Below are 16,856 nucleotides of genomic sequence, written 5' to 3'. Positions count from 1 at the left end.
TGGCAGATGCATTCACGGCCATGCATTCAACAGGGAAGATCACAAAAAGCTGGCGTGTCGCAATAATTATTGCCCTTCTCAAACATGGGAACAACCAAATAATGTCACAGGGTATTGTCCAGTATTTTGTGGAGTCTTCTCTGCAACTCTCAACTTAATGGAGAGATGTTTTACTGGCCCGTCTCATGCCTATCAGGCCATCATGGTAAAGGGACAAGCTGGTTTCAGACTGGGACAAAGTGTCTGCGCCATTACTAGTCCACATTGAGGCTGGCTACCAGGGGAATCTAAAAACCGGAACAGTGCTGCTGGATTTATCCACCGCCTACAACATCAGGGAGATATGAGCTATTGCTCAAGACATCAAAGGCTAGAAATTCATTATAGCCCAGGAATGGGTGGTATTTTTAGAAAAGTTTGAGAATTAGCGTCAGGCGCTAATGCTTTAGACTGTACGCAAAAGTCATTCTCACTGCTCACAGAAATGATTGGGGTGCTAAATCAAGTCTTAAAGACCTAGCTCAGTGGTGTTACACTCAAAAGGTGGACCAATATCGGGTGCAGTCTAATTTCAACTCCTCATTGCCACAGGCTTTTCCCAGTACTTAAAGGGGAGGTTCATTGATGCTGCAGCACCTCATTCTCAGCATTGCTGGCTGTGCAGCTGCCTCAGCAAGGAGAAGCACAACAAGGAGAAGGAGCCGGAGAACTGAAGCAGGTGTGCTCGTGGCAGATCCACCTCAGTCGGGTAGTCAGGGTGATTGAATGCTTCAACAAATGCTACATACCACCGTCTGTACCACAAGCTTCACACACTGCCCAAAGCACCACACCCCCAGCACTCACCCACCAACAATCTCTACTTACCAACACTCACACCCACATCTCACACCTTGCACACAATGACAGCTATTCAACTATGGCACGCACAAGGGTCATTAGAATGAATGTGATATGTTTATGCATAAATTTATTAATGGAGTTTGCAATATTTTGTGGTCTCTCTCATTTCACCTTTGCACCCAGGAGGACGCTATGATATGGCATGACACAGCGATGATATGATGGGCATGTGGTGAGCAAAAGGGATCTGGGGTTTAAGTCATCCTGCTGTGAGGCTGGAGGTCTGTTTGGAGGAGGTGGCAGAGTTCTGTGACCACCACCTTGGTGACACGGAGCCATCTAATATACTGCTCCTCGCTTAATTGAAGGTAGGAGAAGTGCTGTCGGAATACCGCCGGGGGGTAAGGCCTCCTGGTGAGAGCCCTGATGTCCCTCCTCATCCCTCTGCGCACACGTTCCCGTATTTCTGGCTGCCCAGGCTCCCTCCGCTGTAGCTCCTATGGAGGGCGAGGTGGTCAGTACAGCCCCCATTAATGTTGTCTAGTGTAGCAGTTTGAATCTTTGAACAATAAATGTAGCCACTTTGCACTTGCCAGAAGACTGCTGATAAAAAAGAAGCTTGAAATTACTCTCACAAACTGATCCACTGGGTGAAACTGACAAGAAACCACTGAAACTAACCTGCCCTGACAGCTGCAAGTGATTAATGCTGATGCTTTAAATAACATCGCTGGAGCCAGCTTCCTGCAGTTGTGCGCCTGCTCTCCCTGTCGCTGTCTGGTCGAGGCACAAAGGTAAGTGGCAACAATGAATTTTCCAGATCGGGCGCCCAGTGAGCGCATTGAAGTCCCCGGCGGTACCTTGCATTCTCGGGATGTGGGCATCACTGGCAAGGCTGCATTTATTTCCCATCTCTAATCGCCCTTCAGAAGGTGGTGGTGGGCTGCCTTCGTGAACCGCTGCAGTCCGTGTGGTGAAGGTACTCCCACAGTGCTGTTAGGGAGGGAGTTCAGGATTTTGACCCAGCGACGATGAAGGAACGGTGATATATTTCCAAGTCAAGATGGTGTGTGACTTAGAGGGGAACTTGCAGTGTTACCATGCGCCTGCTGCCCTTGTCCTTCTAGGTGGTAGAGGTTGCGGGTTTGGGAGGTGCTGCCGAAGGAGCCTTGGCGAGTTGCTGCAGTGCATCGATGGTACACACTGCAGCCACGGTACGCCGGTGATGGAGGCAGTGAATGTTTAAGTTGGTGGATGGGGGGGCCAATCAAGCGGGCTGCTTTGTCCTGGATGGTGTCGAGCTTTTTAAGTGTTGTTGGAGCTGCACTCATCCAGGCAAGTGGAGAGTATTCCATCGCACTTCTTACATATGCTTGTCGGTGGTATAGAGGCTTTGGGAGTCAGGAGCACTGTTTCCTGTAAGGTGCTTGGGTACCTGTGCACGCAGCGATCCCCGAGCTCATGCGCAGTTGATTTGAAAAGCCGCGCAGAGAACTGGACAGTAGCTGGGGCGAGGGAGGGGCCCAATACACTGGCCCCGGGAATCCAGACAGACTCATGTGTGAGTCTTGCAACCTCAGAGTCGATCACAATTGCAGCTCTTGAAGTGTGTGTTCCGATGGGAGGGGTTTGGTTTTCTCCCTTAGCCTTACAGCGGGAGAATCCCCGGTGCTCAGATTCTTTGCCTTTGCAACCTTCTGTGCCTGCTCGCAGGATGCCGGAGCCGCACGGGCGCAGTACCCAGTTGGGCCGCCGCCTTCTCTTGGGCAGTCCCTCAGAACTGAGGATGACTTGCTTCCACACTAAAAATGAGTTCTCAGGTGACTGATGAGTCCAATGCGGGACCTACAGTCTCTGTCACAGGTGGGGCAGACGGTGGTTGAAGGGGCAGGTGGGTGGGGTGCTTGGGTTGACGTGCGCACCTTCCGCTGTTTGCGCTTGGCTTCCGCTTGCTCCCGGCGAAGAGACTCGAGGTGTTCGGCGCCTTCCTGGATGCTTCTCCTCCACTTTGTGCGGTCTTGGGCCAGGGATTCCCAGGTGTCGGTGGGGATGTTACACTTTTTCAAGGAGGCTTTGAGGGTGTCCTTGAAGCGTTTCCTCTGCCCACCTGGGGCTTTCTTGGTGTGTCGGAGCTCCGAGTAGAGCACTTGTTTTGGGAGTCTTGTATCGGGCATGCGGACAATGTGACCCGTCTATCGGAGCTGATTGAGCGTGGTCAAAGATTCGATGCTGGGGATGTTGGCCTGAGCGAGAACACTGACGTTGGTGCACCTATCCTGCCAATGGATTTGCAGAATCTTGCGGAGGCAGCGTTGGTGGTACCTCGCCAGTGCTTTGAGGTGCCTGCTGTACATGGTCCATGTCTCTGAGGCCTACAGGAGGGCGGGTATCACTACTGCTCTGTAGACCATGAGCTTGGTGCTGGGTTTGAGGTCCTGGTCTTCAAACACTCTCTTCCTCAGGCGACCGAAGGCTGCACTGGCACACTGAAGGCGGTGTTGGACTTGGTCATCAACATCTGCCCTTGTTGACAGTAGGCTCCTGTTGGGCCATGCTTTCGTTGGCTCCATGCAGAGGGCAGGGCATCTGTTGGAAGCCGGTGGGAGGGAAGATCGAGGATCAAAAGGGGAGAGAGAGAGGGAAATGGAGGGGGGAGAGAGAGACTGGGGGAGTGAGAGGGAGAGACGGGGAGTGAGAGGGAGAGACGGGGGGGAGAGAGAGAGGGAGAGACGGGAGAGAGAGAGAGAGAGACTAGGGGAGAGAGAGAGAGACTGGGGGAGAGAGAGAGAAACTATAGACCAGTTAGCTTAACATCTGTGGTTGGCAAAATGTTGGAGTCCATTATTAAGGAAACAGTAACAGAGCATTTGGATAAACATAATTTAATAGGACAGAGTCAGCATGGTTTTATGAAGGGGAAGTCATGTTTGACAAATTTGCTCGAATTCTTTGAGGACGTAACATACAGGGTGGATAAAGGGGAACCAGTGGATGTAGTGTATTTGGACTTCCAAAAGGCATTTGACAAGGTTCCACACAAAAGATTACTGATCAAGATAAAAAATCACGGGATTGGGGGTAATATACTGGCATGGGTGGAAAATTGGCTATCTAACAGAAAACAAAGAGTTGGGATAAATGGTTCGTTCTCGGGGCTGGCAATCAGTAACTAGTGGTGTTCCGCAGGGGTCAGTGCTAGGACCCCAACTCTTTACAATCTATATTAACGATTTGGAGGAAGGGACTGAGTGCAACATATCCAAGTTTGCCGATGATACAAAGATGGGAGGGAAAGCAGTGAGTGAGGAGGACATAAAAAACCTGCAAAAGGACATAGACAGGCTAAGTGAGTGGGCAGAGATTTGGCAGATAGAATATAATATTGGAAAGTGTGAGGTTATGCACTTTGGCAGAAAAAATCAAAGAGCAAGTTATTATCTAAATGGAGAGAAACTGCAAAGTGCTACAGTACAAAGGGATCTGGGGGTCCTGGTGCATGAAACACAAAAAGTTAGTATGCAGGTGCAGCAGGTGATCAGGAAGGCCAATGGAATCTTGGCTTTTATTGCAAGGAGGATGGAGTATAAAAACAGGGAAGTCTTGCTGCAGTTATACAGGGTATTGGTGAGGCCACACCTGGAATACTGCGTACAGTTTTGGTTTCCATATTTAAGAAAAGATATACTTGCTCTCGAGGCGGTTCAGAGAAGGTTCACTCGGTTGATTCCGGATGAGGGGGTTGACGTATGAGGAAAAGTTGAGTAGGTTGGGCCTCTACTCATTGGAGTTCAGAAGAATGAGAGGCGATCTTATCGAAACATATAAGATTGTGAGGGGGCTTGATCGGGTGGATGCGGTGAGGATGTTTCCACTGGTGAGACTAGAACTAGGGGGCATAATCTTAGAATAAGGGGCTGCCGTTTCAAAACTGAGATGAGGAGAAACTTCTTCACTCAGAGGGTAGTAAATCTATGGAATTTGCTACCCCCAGAGAGCTGTGGAAGCTGCAACATTAAATAAATTTAAAACGGAGATAGACAGTTTCCTAGCAGATAAGGGAATTAGGGGTTATGGGGAGAGGGCAGGGAAGTGGACGTGAGTCTAGATTCGGATCAGCCATGATCCTATTGAATGGTGGAGCAAGCCCAAGGGGCCGTATGGCCTACTCCTACTTCTTATGTTCTTATTAGACTGGGAGGAGAGAGAGAGAGAGAGAGAGAGAGACTGGGGGGGGGGGGAGAGAGAGGGAGATGTGGGGAGAGAGAGAGATGGGGGGAGACTCTCTCTCTCTCTTCCCCCAGTCTCTTTTATATTAGTAAACATTTCCAAGTCAATCTGATTGGTTCTCCTGTACAGGAGGAAAGATGAATGTTTATTTCTGTTAAATCATAGCTTTTCCTGCTTTTTGTATTTCATTCGGTGATGCAAATTGTGTATGTGTTTTTCTGCACTTGTGAATAAGTGCTGCATTTCTGACATGTTACCTGGGGGGGGGGGGTTGCTGCTTCAAGAAGACAATGTTTATTAATGGAAGTGATTGGTTGGTGAGTATTTCTCTTTTTTTAAACTTTAACTCTGGTTTATAGTTTCTATAAGGTCTCTCTGGTGTAGCAGGGACTGTTGGTAAACCAGTTAACTGTAGTGTAAAAGTGGGATTGATTGATTTAATTTAAATTCAATTAATTAAAGGGTAAGTCATGGCAGGACAGCCGGGCCACGTGATATGCTCCTCCTGCGATATGTGGGAACTCGGGGACACTTCCTGTGTCCCTGACAACTACATGTGTAGGAAGTGCATCCAGCTGCAGCTACTGACAGACCGCATTGCGGCACTGGAGCTGCGATTGGATGCATACTGGAGCATTCACGATGCTCAGGACATCGTGAGTAGCACGTTTACGGAGTTGGACACACCGCGGGTAGAGGTTGGACAGGAAGGGAACGGGTGACCAACAGGCAGAGTACTAGGTGCAGGCAGGTAGTGCAGGGGTCCCCTGTGGCCATCCCCCTCTCCAACAGATACACCACTTTGGATACTGTTAGGGGGGATGGCTTATTAGAGGAAGGCAGCAGCAGCCAACATTCTTGGCACCGGGGGTGGCTCTGCTGCACAGAATGGGAGGAAAAAGAGGGGTAGAGCTATAGTAATAGGGGATTCTATTGTAAGGGGAATAGATAGGTGTTTCTGCGGCCGCAAACGAGACTCCAGGATGGTGTGTTGCCTCCCTGGTGCAAGGGTCAAGGACGTCTCCGAGCGGCTGCAGAACATCTTGGAAGGGGAGGGTGAACAGCCAGTTGTCGTGGTGCATATAGGCACCAACGATATAGGTAAAAAGCGGGATGAGGTCCTAAAAGCGGAATATAGGGAGTTAGGAGATAAATTAAAAAACAGGACCTCAAAGGTAGTAATCTCAGGATTGCTACCAGTGCCACGTGCTAGTCAGAGTAGAAATAGAAGGATATTTCAGATGAATACGTGGCTAGAGGAATAGTGCCAGGGGGAGGGATTCAAGTTCCTGGGACATTGGAACCGGTTCTGGGGGAGGTGGGACCAGTTCAAACTGGACGGTTTGCACCTGGGCAGGGCTGGAACCGATGTCCTAGGGGGAGTGTTTGCTAGTGCTGTGGGGGAGGGTTTAAACTAAAATGGCAGGGGGTTGGGAACCTGAGCAGGGAGACAGAGGAAAGGGAAACAAGGATAAAAGCAAAAGATAGGAAGGAGAAAAACAAAAGTGGCAGTCAGAGAAATCAATGGTTTAAATCAAACATGGCCACAGTAAATAATAATTCTAAAAGGACTAAGAGTGTTAAAAAAGCAAGCCTGAAGGCTTTGTGTCTTAATGCGAGGAGCATTTGTAATAAGGTGGATGAATTGGCTGCGCAAATAGAGGTAAACGAATACGATTTGGCTGGGATTACGGAAACGTGGCTCAAGGATGGCCAAGACTGGGAACTCAACATCCAGGGGTATTCGATATTCAGGAAAGATAGGCAAAAAAGAAAGGGAGGTGGGGTAGCATTACTGGTTAAAGAAGGGATTAACACAATTGTAATGAAGGATATTAGCTCTGATGATGTGGAATCTGTATGGGTAGAATTGAGAAATACTAAGGGGAAAAAAACGTTAGTGGGAGTGGTATATAGACCTCCAAACAGTAAGGCGGAGGTTGGGGATGGCATTAAAAGGGAAATTAAAGAAGCGTACAATAAGGGCACAGCAGTCATCATGGGTGACTTTAATCTACATATAGATTGGGCCAACCAAATTAGTAACAATACTGTAGAGGAGGAATTCCTGGAGTGTTTACGGGATGGTTTCCTGGACCAATATGTCGAGGAACCAACCAGAGATCAGGCCATCTTAGACTGGATATTATGTAACGAGAAAGGATTAATTAGCAATCTTGTTGTACGAGGCCCCTTGGGTCGGAGCGATCATAATATGATCGAATTCTTCATTAAGATGGAGAATGAAGTAGTTGACTCGGAGACTAGGGTCCTCAATTTAAATAAAGGAAACTACGATGGTCTGAGGAGCGAGTTGGGTAGGATTGATTGGGGAATGGCAGTCAAAGGGTTGACGGTGGATAGGCAATGGCAAACATTCAAAGACCGAATGGATGAGCTACAGAATTTGTTCATCCCAGTTTGGCATAAAAATAAAACAAAAAAGCTGACGCTACCATGGCTAACAAGGGAAATTAGGGATAGCATAAGATCCAAGGAGAGGACATATAAATTGGCCAGAAAAAGCAATAATCCTGAGGATTGGGAGCAGTTTAGGATTCAACAAAGGAGGACAAAGGGTTCATTAAGAAAGGGAAAATAGAATATGAGAGTAAGCTTGCAGGGAACATAAAAACTGACTGTAAAAGCTTCTATAGATATGTGAAGAGAAAAAGATTGGTGAAGTCAAGCGTAGGTCCCTTGCAGTCAGAATCAGGGGAATTTATAATGGGGAACAAAGAAATGGCAGACCAACTAAATACATATTTTGGTTCTGTCTTCACAAAGGAGGACACAAATAACCTCCCATAGATGTCAGGGAATATAGGGTCTGATGAAAGGGTGGAACTGAAAGAAATCAGTATTTGTAAGGAAATGGTGTTAGGAAAATTGATGGGACTGAAGGCCGATAAATCCCCAGGGCCTGATAATCTACATCCCAGGGTACTTAAGGAAGTGGCCCTAGAAATAGTAGATGCATTGCTGGTCATCTTCCAGAACTCGATAGACTCTGGAACAGTACCCATGGATTGGAGGGTAGCTAATGTTACCCCACTATTCAAAAAAGGTGGTAGAGAAAAAGCAGGGAATTATAGACCGGTAAGCCTGACCTCGGTAGTGGGGAAAATGCTAGAGTCCATTATAAAAGATGTAATAGCAGAGCTCTTCGAAAGCAGTGACCGGATCGGACGAAGTGAACATGGATTTACAAAGGGTAAATCATGCTTGACTAATCTACTGGAATTTTTTGAGGATGTAACTGGTAAAATAGATAAGGGAGAACCAGTGGATGTGGTGTATTTGGACTTTCAGAAGGCTTTCGATAAGGTCCCGCATAAGAGATTAGCGTGCAAAATTAAGGCACATGGGATTGGGGGCAAGGTATTGACTTGGATAGAGAACTGGTTGGCGGACAGAAAGCAAAGAGTTGGAATAAACGGGTTGTTTTCCGAGTGGCAGGCAGTGACTAGTAGGGTACCACAAGGATCGGTCCTAGGACCCCAGCTGTTCACAATATATATTAATGATCTGGACGAGGGAATTGGATGTAATATCTCCAAATTTGCAGACGACACAAAGCTGGGTGGGAGGGTATGCTGTGAGGAGGATGTCGTGAAACTCCAGTACGATTTGGACAGGTTGGGTGATTGGGCAGAAACATGGCAAATGCACTATAATGTGGATAAATGTGAGGTTATCCACTTTGGTGGCAAAAACAGGAAGGCAGATTATTATTTGAATGGCAATAGATTGGGAGAAGGGGAAGTGCAAAGAGACCTGGGTGTTCTTGTGCACCAGTCGCTGAAGGTAAGCATGCAGGTGCAGCAGGCGGTTAAGAAGGCAAATGGTATGTTGGCCTTCGTAGCAAGAGGGTTCGAGTACAGGAACAAGGATGTCTTGCTACAGTTGTACACGGCCTTGGTGAAGACCGCACCTTGAGTATTGTGTGCAGTTTTGGTCGCCTTACCTGAGGAAGGACGTTCTTGCCATGGAGGGAGTGCAGCGAAGATTCACCAGGCTGATACCTGGGATGGCAGGAATGACATATGAGGAGAGATTGTGTCGATTGGGCTTATACTCACTGGAGTTTAGAAGATTGAGAGGGGATCTCATCGAAACCTATAAAATTCTGTCAGGCCTGGACAGTCTAGATGCAGGAAGGATGTTTCTGATGGCCGGGGAGACCAGAACCAGGGGTCACAGTCTAAGGATAAGGGGTAAGCCATTTAGGACTGAAATGAGGAGGAATTTCTTCACCCAGAAAGTGGAATTCTCTGCCACAGAAGGCGGTGGAGGCCAGTTCATTAAATATATTCAAGAAAGAGTTGGATATATTTCTTAAGGCTAAAGGGATCAAGGGATATGGGGCTAGTGCAGGAAAGTGGAGTTGCGGTCGATGATCAACCATGATCTCATTGAATGGCGGAGCAGGCTCGAGGGGCCGAATGGCCTACTCCTGCTCCTATCTTCTATGTTTCTAAGTTGGAAATACGGATACCTGTTTTTGTTCAATTCTTTTTAATCCTGTGAACTAAAGAACTACAGCATTTTATATTTGTTGGTTGCATTTTGATTAATATTCTAATTACTTATGTGGATGTCCAGCCCGTCAGCGCCATAGGAAAGCTGCTGCTCCTGCTGCTTGTGCAGTCACTGCTATAGTGACATGAGGGATGGGCTAATACATTGTAAACTTTTAAATTAATAGAAATTGCACAAATAGATATGCCTCTTTCAGCGCACCTTGGGTTTTTGGATTGTTTATTAATGCATAACCGTGTAACTGAGTGTTTCTGAAGTGTTTATGCAGTTCTTTTATATCCCAGTCATTTCTGACAAGTAATTTTTTATTAAATAGAGTTTGTACATGACAAACTAAAAGCTTTTAATTAATTCTACTGTAAACAAACTTGCAGAATGGGTGTGGAAATGGCAAATGAATTTCAATATAGACAAGTGTGAGGTGGTGCATTTTGGTCAGAGGAATAAGGAGGCTACCTACTCCTTGGAAAATAAGAGTCTAAATGGGGTAGAGGAGCAGAGGGATCTGGGGGTAGAGATTCACAAATCATTAAAAGTAGCAACGCAGGTTTAAAAAGCCATAAAAATGCAAAGAAAGCACTGGGGCTCATTTCTAGAGGAATGGAATTCAAAAGCAGAGAAGTTAAGTTAAACTTATATAGAACCTTGTCTGATTGTCTCACGATTTGAGATGGTGGGGTGGCAATATGGCATTACTGAATATAGGCTTTGAAGTGGTTGTTGTCGTTGTAAAAGTTGTTGTTTTAAAATTTGCTTATGGACAAAAAGGTCGCGCTCAAAGGAGTTGGTGGTCCGCTCAGTACAAAGAAACGTTAGAGGGAACATTGGTCAGGAGGTGCGTCACTTGCCGCAGAATACCCAGCTTCTGACCCGCTGTAGTAGCCACAGTATTTATGTGGCTGGTCCACTTGAGCTTCCCCCCCACTCCAGGATGTTGATGGGGGATTCGGTAATGGTAATGTAATTGAATGTTAAGGGGAGCTGGTTCCTATCAGCTGACTCACAATCATCAGTAAAGTGCTATCAGGCGGCACTTTCCAATAACCTGCTCACTGATGCTCCATTTGGGTTCCTCCAGCACCGCTCAGCTCCAGAACTTGTGGAGGTGCTAGGGCAGAGCTTCCAGTATTGAAAGTATTCCACCATTATCTTCAGGTTGGTAGAGAGAGTCTCACTGAAGGTGCTGATCTCTTTGCCATGTGTCGCAAGGGCAGTGTCATTAACATAAATTAATTTACGCAGCTGAAGGCATGGCTGCCAATGGTGGACCACTTAAAATTGGGGATGCACAAGTCTTCAGCACGATAGCTGGGATGTTGTCAGGGTTTATAGCATTTGCTGTATCCAGTTTATTGATATCACGTGGAGTGAATCAAATTGGCTGCAGACTAGCTTCTGTGATGGTGGGGACCTCGGGAGGAGGCCGATATGGATCATCCACTCGGCACTTCTGGCTGAAGATGGTTGCAAACACTTCAGCCTTGTCTTTTGCACTCACGTGCTGGGCTCCACCATCATTGAGGATGGGGATATTCATGGAGCCTCCTCCTCCCATTAGTTGTTTAATGGTCCACCACCATTCATGACTGGATGCGGCAGGACTGCAGAGCTTTGATCTGATCCATTGATTGTGGGATCGCGTAGCCCTTTCGATATCATGCTGCTTCCGCTTTTTAGCATGCATGTAGTCCTGTGTTGCAGCTTCCCCAGGTTGGCACCTCATTTTTAGGTACACCTGATGCTGCTCCTGGCATGCTCTTCTACACTCCTTATTGAACCAGGATTGGTCCCCTGGCTTGATGGTAATGGTAGAGTGAGGGATATGCCGGGCCATGAGGTTACAGATTGTGGTGGAATACAATTCTACTGCTGCCCCACAGATGCCCAGTTTTGAGCTGCAAGATCTGTTATGAATCTATCCCATTTAACACGGTGGTAGTGCCACACAACACAATGGAGGGTGTCCTCAGTGTGAAGACGGAACTTTGTCTCCACAATGACTGTGCAGTGGTCACTGCTACCAATACTGTCATGGACAGATGCATCTGCGACAGGTAGATTGGTGAGGATGAGGTCATGTAGGTTTTTCCCTTGTGTTGATTCTCTCAGCACCTGTCGCAGGCCCAGACTGGCAGCTATGTCCTTCAAGACTCGGCCAGCAGTGGTGCTACCGAGCCAACTTTTGGTGATGGACATTGAAGTCCCTCACCCAGAGTACATTCTGTGCCTCTCAGTGCTTCTTCCAAGTGGTGTTCAACATGGCGGAGTCCTGATTCATCAGCTGAGGGAGGGCGGTAGGTGGTAATCAATTAGCAGGAGGTTGACCTGAGACTTCATGGGGTCCAGAGTCAATGTTGAGGGTCACTCCTTCCCAACTGTACAGCCACCCCTGGTCCCACTGTGAGTATGATTCTGTCAGGCTGTTGCTTGACTAGTCCCCAGATGTTGGTGAGGAGGACTTTGTAGGGTTGACTGGGCTGTGTTTGCCATTGCCATGTCACTATCCGGTGCCGAGGTCAATGCCACGTGGGCCATCTGGTTTCATTTTTATTACTTTTTTTTTGTAACGGTTTGTTACAACTGAGTGGCTTGCTGGGCCATTTCAGAGGACACCACATTGCTGTGGGTCTGGAGTCACATATAGGCCAGACCAGGTAAGGACAGCAGATTTCCTTCCCTAAAGGACATTAGTGAACCAGATGGGTTTTTATGACAATCTGATAGTTTCATGGTCACCATTACCGATACTAGCTTTTTATTCCAGATTTATTTAATTAATTGAATTTAAATTCCCCAGCTGCCGTGGTGGGATTTGAACTCATGTCTCTGGATCAATAGTCCAGGCCTCTGGATTACTAGCCCAGTGACGTTACCATTACACTACCGTTCTGCGCTTCACTAACTCCTCACTGAAATCTGCCAACTCAAATCTCAGAGCAGGGCAAGGACCGCATTGCCAGTGGCTGTGACGGTGACCATGGTGATGAACTTTTATGCATCTGGCTCCTTCCAGGCTTCACAACCCACGCACGCGTGCGCTGCATGCACACAATGAGAGCCATGCTGCCGCATGAAATGTGATAGAGCAGACCATTGACGTGCTGAAACAACGCTTCCACTGCCTGGACTGCTCTGGAGGAGCCCTGCCGTACTCGGCTGAGCGGGCGTCAAGATTCGTGGTGGTATGCTGCATGCTGCACAACTTTGCCAGCATGAGAGGACAGCCCTTGCCACCAGCTATCAGGCAAGAAGCTGAGGAGCAGGAGCATGAGGAAGAGAAGGAGGAGGAAGATGAGGGCGTGGAAGAGGAGGAAGAGGAAGGGAGGTGGCAACTTAGACAGCCCCTTTCTGTCCGGGCTGTATGCGAAGAACTAATTCGAGTGCGATATGAGTAACCTCAACCCCAATTCCTCATTCACCAACAGTCCCACACTCCTTGCCTTCACTCTCACTGACCATCGCATCGTCTTCTTAGCTATAATGCAAAAATAAGAGCCACACAAAATAAACATTCAAAACAAATTTATAAATGAAATCATGCCATTTTGCCTGCAAATGTAAACGATCACCTTTATGCATTCCCTTCGTGCCTGTCTTCTGTGTGTTTTTGCCTGTCCTAGTTCTCCTTCGCACTGCTACCCCAGTGGCTGCAGCATGGCTGCTGACTTTCAGTAGGGAAGACTGCAGATGGCCTTGGAGAATGACCTCGAGCAGCTCTGGGCCTAGAAGACCCGGCTTCAGACTGCACCATCTCGGCATGGTTGGCAGCAGTCTGGTCTGGCTGGCTGACAGGCAACAGCAAGGGCACTGGGGGAGTGGCAGGGGTGGGAGGTCGAATGTTGTCTTCCTCAGAGAGGACAGAAGGTTTGTGCTCCATTGAGCCACTGACACTCCCCAGGGCGGTGCTTCAGCAATCCTAGTAATTGTTGGAGGACAGACTGCTGGAGTGCTGTGACACCCTGCAAGCCCCTTTCCACACTATAATCCACAGCCATGATGGCAGCAGTCTGAGCTTGCATGACTTCAGTCTGAGCGTCCACTGCGGCACTCGGACTTTTGGTGGAAACTGCTTGTACTGCAATGGAAGCTGAGACATCGGCCATCAAACGCTGCATCACGGTTGGGTCCACAATTGTGTTGATTGAGTTGCCCACCACTTCCACGCTGGAAAGGATGGGCTCCAAGCACTGCGCAAAGCCCTGTGTCAAGTTGGTGCTGGTCTCCTCTGTGCTCCTTGACATTGAACACAGGCTTTCTGGCAGGTTTCCCAATGCACCAAGCATTTCGCTGTGTAAACCCATCAGCCTTCTTTTGTAGGCTGCCCCATCGAGGTGCTCATCTGAGTCCTCTGCAGCAGGACTCGTGTGCGACCTCATCCTCCGGCGAGCTGACACCTGCCCTGGCTGCAGGCCACTCGTGCCTGGTATCTCACCATGTGCCGATCCCACCTCTAATTTATCCTCTTAGATACACGCAGTATCAGTACCTGAGCTGGTGGCTGCAAATGTGAAATCAAGTGACGGTGTGTCTTCATCAGCACTCTTTTCTTGGTCTTCCTGCACTGTCTGGCCAGCTTGCACTTCTTAGGGCCCGGAGTGTAGATATCACGGACAGTTGTGGGGCTGAAGGAGATTACAGAGATAGGGAGGGGCGAGGCCATGGAGGGATTTGAAAACAAGGATGAGAATTTTGAAATCGAGGCGCTGCTTAACCGGGAGCCAATGTAGGTCACCGAGCACAGGGGGTGAAGGGTGAACAGGACTTGGTGCGAGTTAGGACACGGGCAGCCGAGTTTTGGATGACCTCAAGTTTACGTAGGGTGGAATGTGGCAGGCCAGCCAGGAGTGCGTTGGATTAGTCAGGAATATAATTTCCCAGGTCAGATTCAGCTCACACAGGACTCCCAGCACCTGCTCCAGCCACACTGCACCTCCCCTTTAAGAGATGCAGGCTAGCTTTAAGTAGCACTAACAAGTATCGATTTTGAGCCCCCTGCTGATGCGTGCAGCCAATCAACAGCGTGGTTTGCGTTGGCTGCACACAGAAGTCATGGCGATGAGCAGGCAGACGAAGATGCCGTGCTGCCTGCATTACATCAGACAGGCGCGGGGTAATCGCGCATTGTGATCACCTTGCCTGTTTTCGGGGCTATCAATTCCAATTTGCAGCTTTCTCAGCAGCTGCCTTCGGCCAATCGACATTGGAAAAGCTTTCAAGTCCCACTTCCATCAGGATCTAGTCCTAGCAGACTGTTCGCCTGCTTCCCAGGTCCGGGAATTTCGGAGCCAATTAGTCTATTCCAGTATAACAACAGAAAACGCTGGAAAAACTCAGCAGGCCAGGCAACATCCATGGAGAGAGAAACAGAGTTAACGTTTCAGGTCAAAGACCCTTCGTCCGAACTGAGAAAAAAGCAGGAAATGAAACAGATTAAAAAGCAAGTTTGGGGGCTGGGAAATGGGGGAGGGGATGAAAGAACAAAAAGGAAGGTCTGTGGGGGTGAAGAGACATTAAGAGATATTCAAGGCGAGACGAGATGGTAATAGGACAGGTAAAGAGACAAAAGATGGCTCTAGATTAGGTGTGAAATGCGTTGGCAGAATGAGAGACAGCTGCCGTGTGGGAGAGAGAGAAAGGAAAAGGCACAAACCAAAAGTGTGGATAAAAAATATATAAAAATATGATAGGGGCTGAGGTTATGATCTGAAATTGTTGAATTCAATATTGAGTCTATTCCAGTTCGCTTGCTCATTAACACAATTAACGCAGAGATCAACTGATACATTTTTTTAAATTCCTCTTTTGATAGGAGAACGGTGCTGATGCATATTCGGCGATTTCACAAACCGATCGACTATACCAGGAGCCAGATAGTATACGCAAATGGAGAGAAGAGCAAATCAAGCATTTGGAGGAGTTGGGTGAGCAATCAGTAATCAATTGGTAAATTACTTTCAAGACACTGGTGAAATGGGCAGATGAAATTTAACGTAGAGAAGTGTGAAGCGATGCATTTTGGAAGGAAGAATGAGGAGAGGCGATATAAACTAAATGGTGCAGTTTTAAAGGGTCAGAGAGACCTGGGGGTTCACATACACAAATCTTTAAAGGTAGCAGGACAAGTCGAGAAGGCTGTTAAAAAAGCACATGGGATCCTTGGGTTTATTAATAGAGGCATAGAATACAAAAGCAAGGAAGTTATACGAAACCAGACTTTAGAAAGAACATCAAGGCCTAAGAGAGGGTGCAGAGGAGGTTTACAAGAATGGTACCAGGCATGAGAGACTTCAGTTACATGGAGAGACTGGAGAAGCTGGGATTGTTCTCCTTAGGGCAAAGAAGGTTAAAGGGAGATTTAATAGATGTGTTCAAAATTATGAGTTTTGATAGAGTAGATCGGGAGAAACTGTTTCCACTGGCAGGGTCGGTAACCAGAGGAGACAGATTTAAGATAATTGGCAAAAAGCCAGTGGGAGATGAATTTTTTTCCGCAGCGAGTTATGATCTGGAATGCACTGCCTAAAAAGGTGGCAGAAGCAGATTCAACAACAACAACAATTTGTATTCATATAGCGCCTTTAACATAGTAAAATGTCCCAAGTCGCTGCACAGGAGTATTTTAAGACAAAAAATTTGACACCGAGCCACGTAAGGATAAATTAGGGTAGGTGACCAAAAGCTTGGTCAAAGTTTTAAGGAGCGTCTCAAAGGAGGAGAGAGAGGTAGCGAGGCAGAGAGGTTTAGGCAGGGAATTCCAGAGCTTAGGGCCTTGGCAACAAAAGGCACGGCACCAAAGGTTGAGCGATTATAATCAGGGATCCTCAAGAGGGCAGAATTAGAGGAGCACAGATATCTCGGGGGTGGGGGGGGTTGTGGGGCTGAAGGTGATTACAGAGATAGGAAGGGGCGAGACCATGGAGGGATTTAAAAACAAGGATGAGAATTTTGAAATTGAGGCGCTGCTTTACTGGGAGCCAATGTAGGTCAGCGAGCACAGGGGAGATGGGTGAACGGGACTTGGTGCGAGTTAGGACACGGGCAGCCGAGTTTTGGATGACCTCAAGTTTACGTAGGGTGGAATGTGGGAGGCCAGCCAGGAGTGCGTTGGAATAGTCAAGTCTAGAGGTAACAAAGGCATGGATGAGGGTTTCAGCAGCGGATGAGCTGAGGCGGGGTGGAGACGGGCGATGTTACGGAGGTGGAAGTAGGCGGTCTTTGTTATGCCGCAGATGTGGTCGGAAGCT

General features: G+C 47.7%; 1 protein-coding gene across 4 annotated transcripts in view; it reads left to right on the top strand.

Annotated features, from left to right (window-relative positions):
• Positions 1 to 16,856, top strand: part of LOC147122484 (clathrin light chain A-like) — an 80,780-nt gene that overhangs the window by 30,296 nt on the left and 33,628 nt on the right. For all 4 annotated transcript variants that reach the window (XM_086005643.1, XM_086005660.1, XM_086005653.1 and 1 more), the window contains one exon: positions 15,422 to 15,533. In XM_086005643.1, coding sequence (XP_085861769.1) covers positions 15,422 to 15,533 — 112 coding nt within the window. The remainder of the gene's footprint in view (positions 1 to 15,421; positions 15,534 to 16,856) is intronic.

This window comes from Somniosus microcephalus, chromosome 2 (assembly GCF_052327205.1).
Source record: "Somniosus microcephalus isolate GS21.2 chromosome 2, FLI_Smic_1.0, whole genome shotgun sequence".
In the NCBI taxonomy this organism is placed as follows: Eukaryota; Metazoa; Chordata; class Chondrichthyes; order Squaliformes; family Somniosidae; genus Somniosus; species Somniosus microcephalus.
This window is presented reverse-complemented; position numbering and strand designations above follow the sequence as displayed.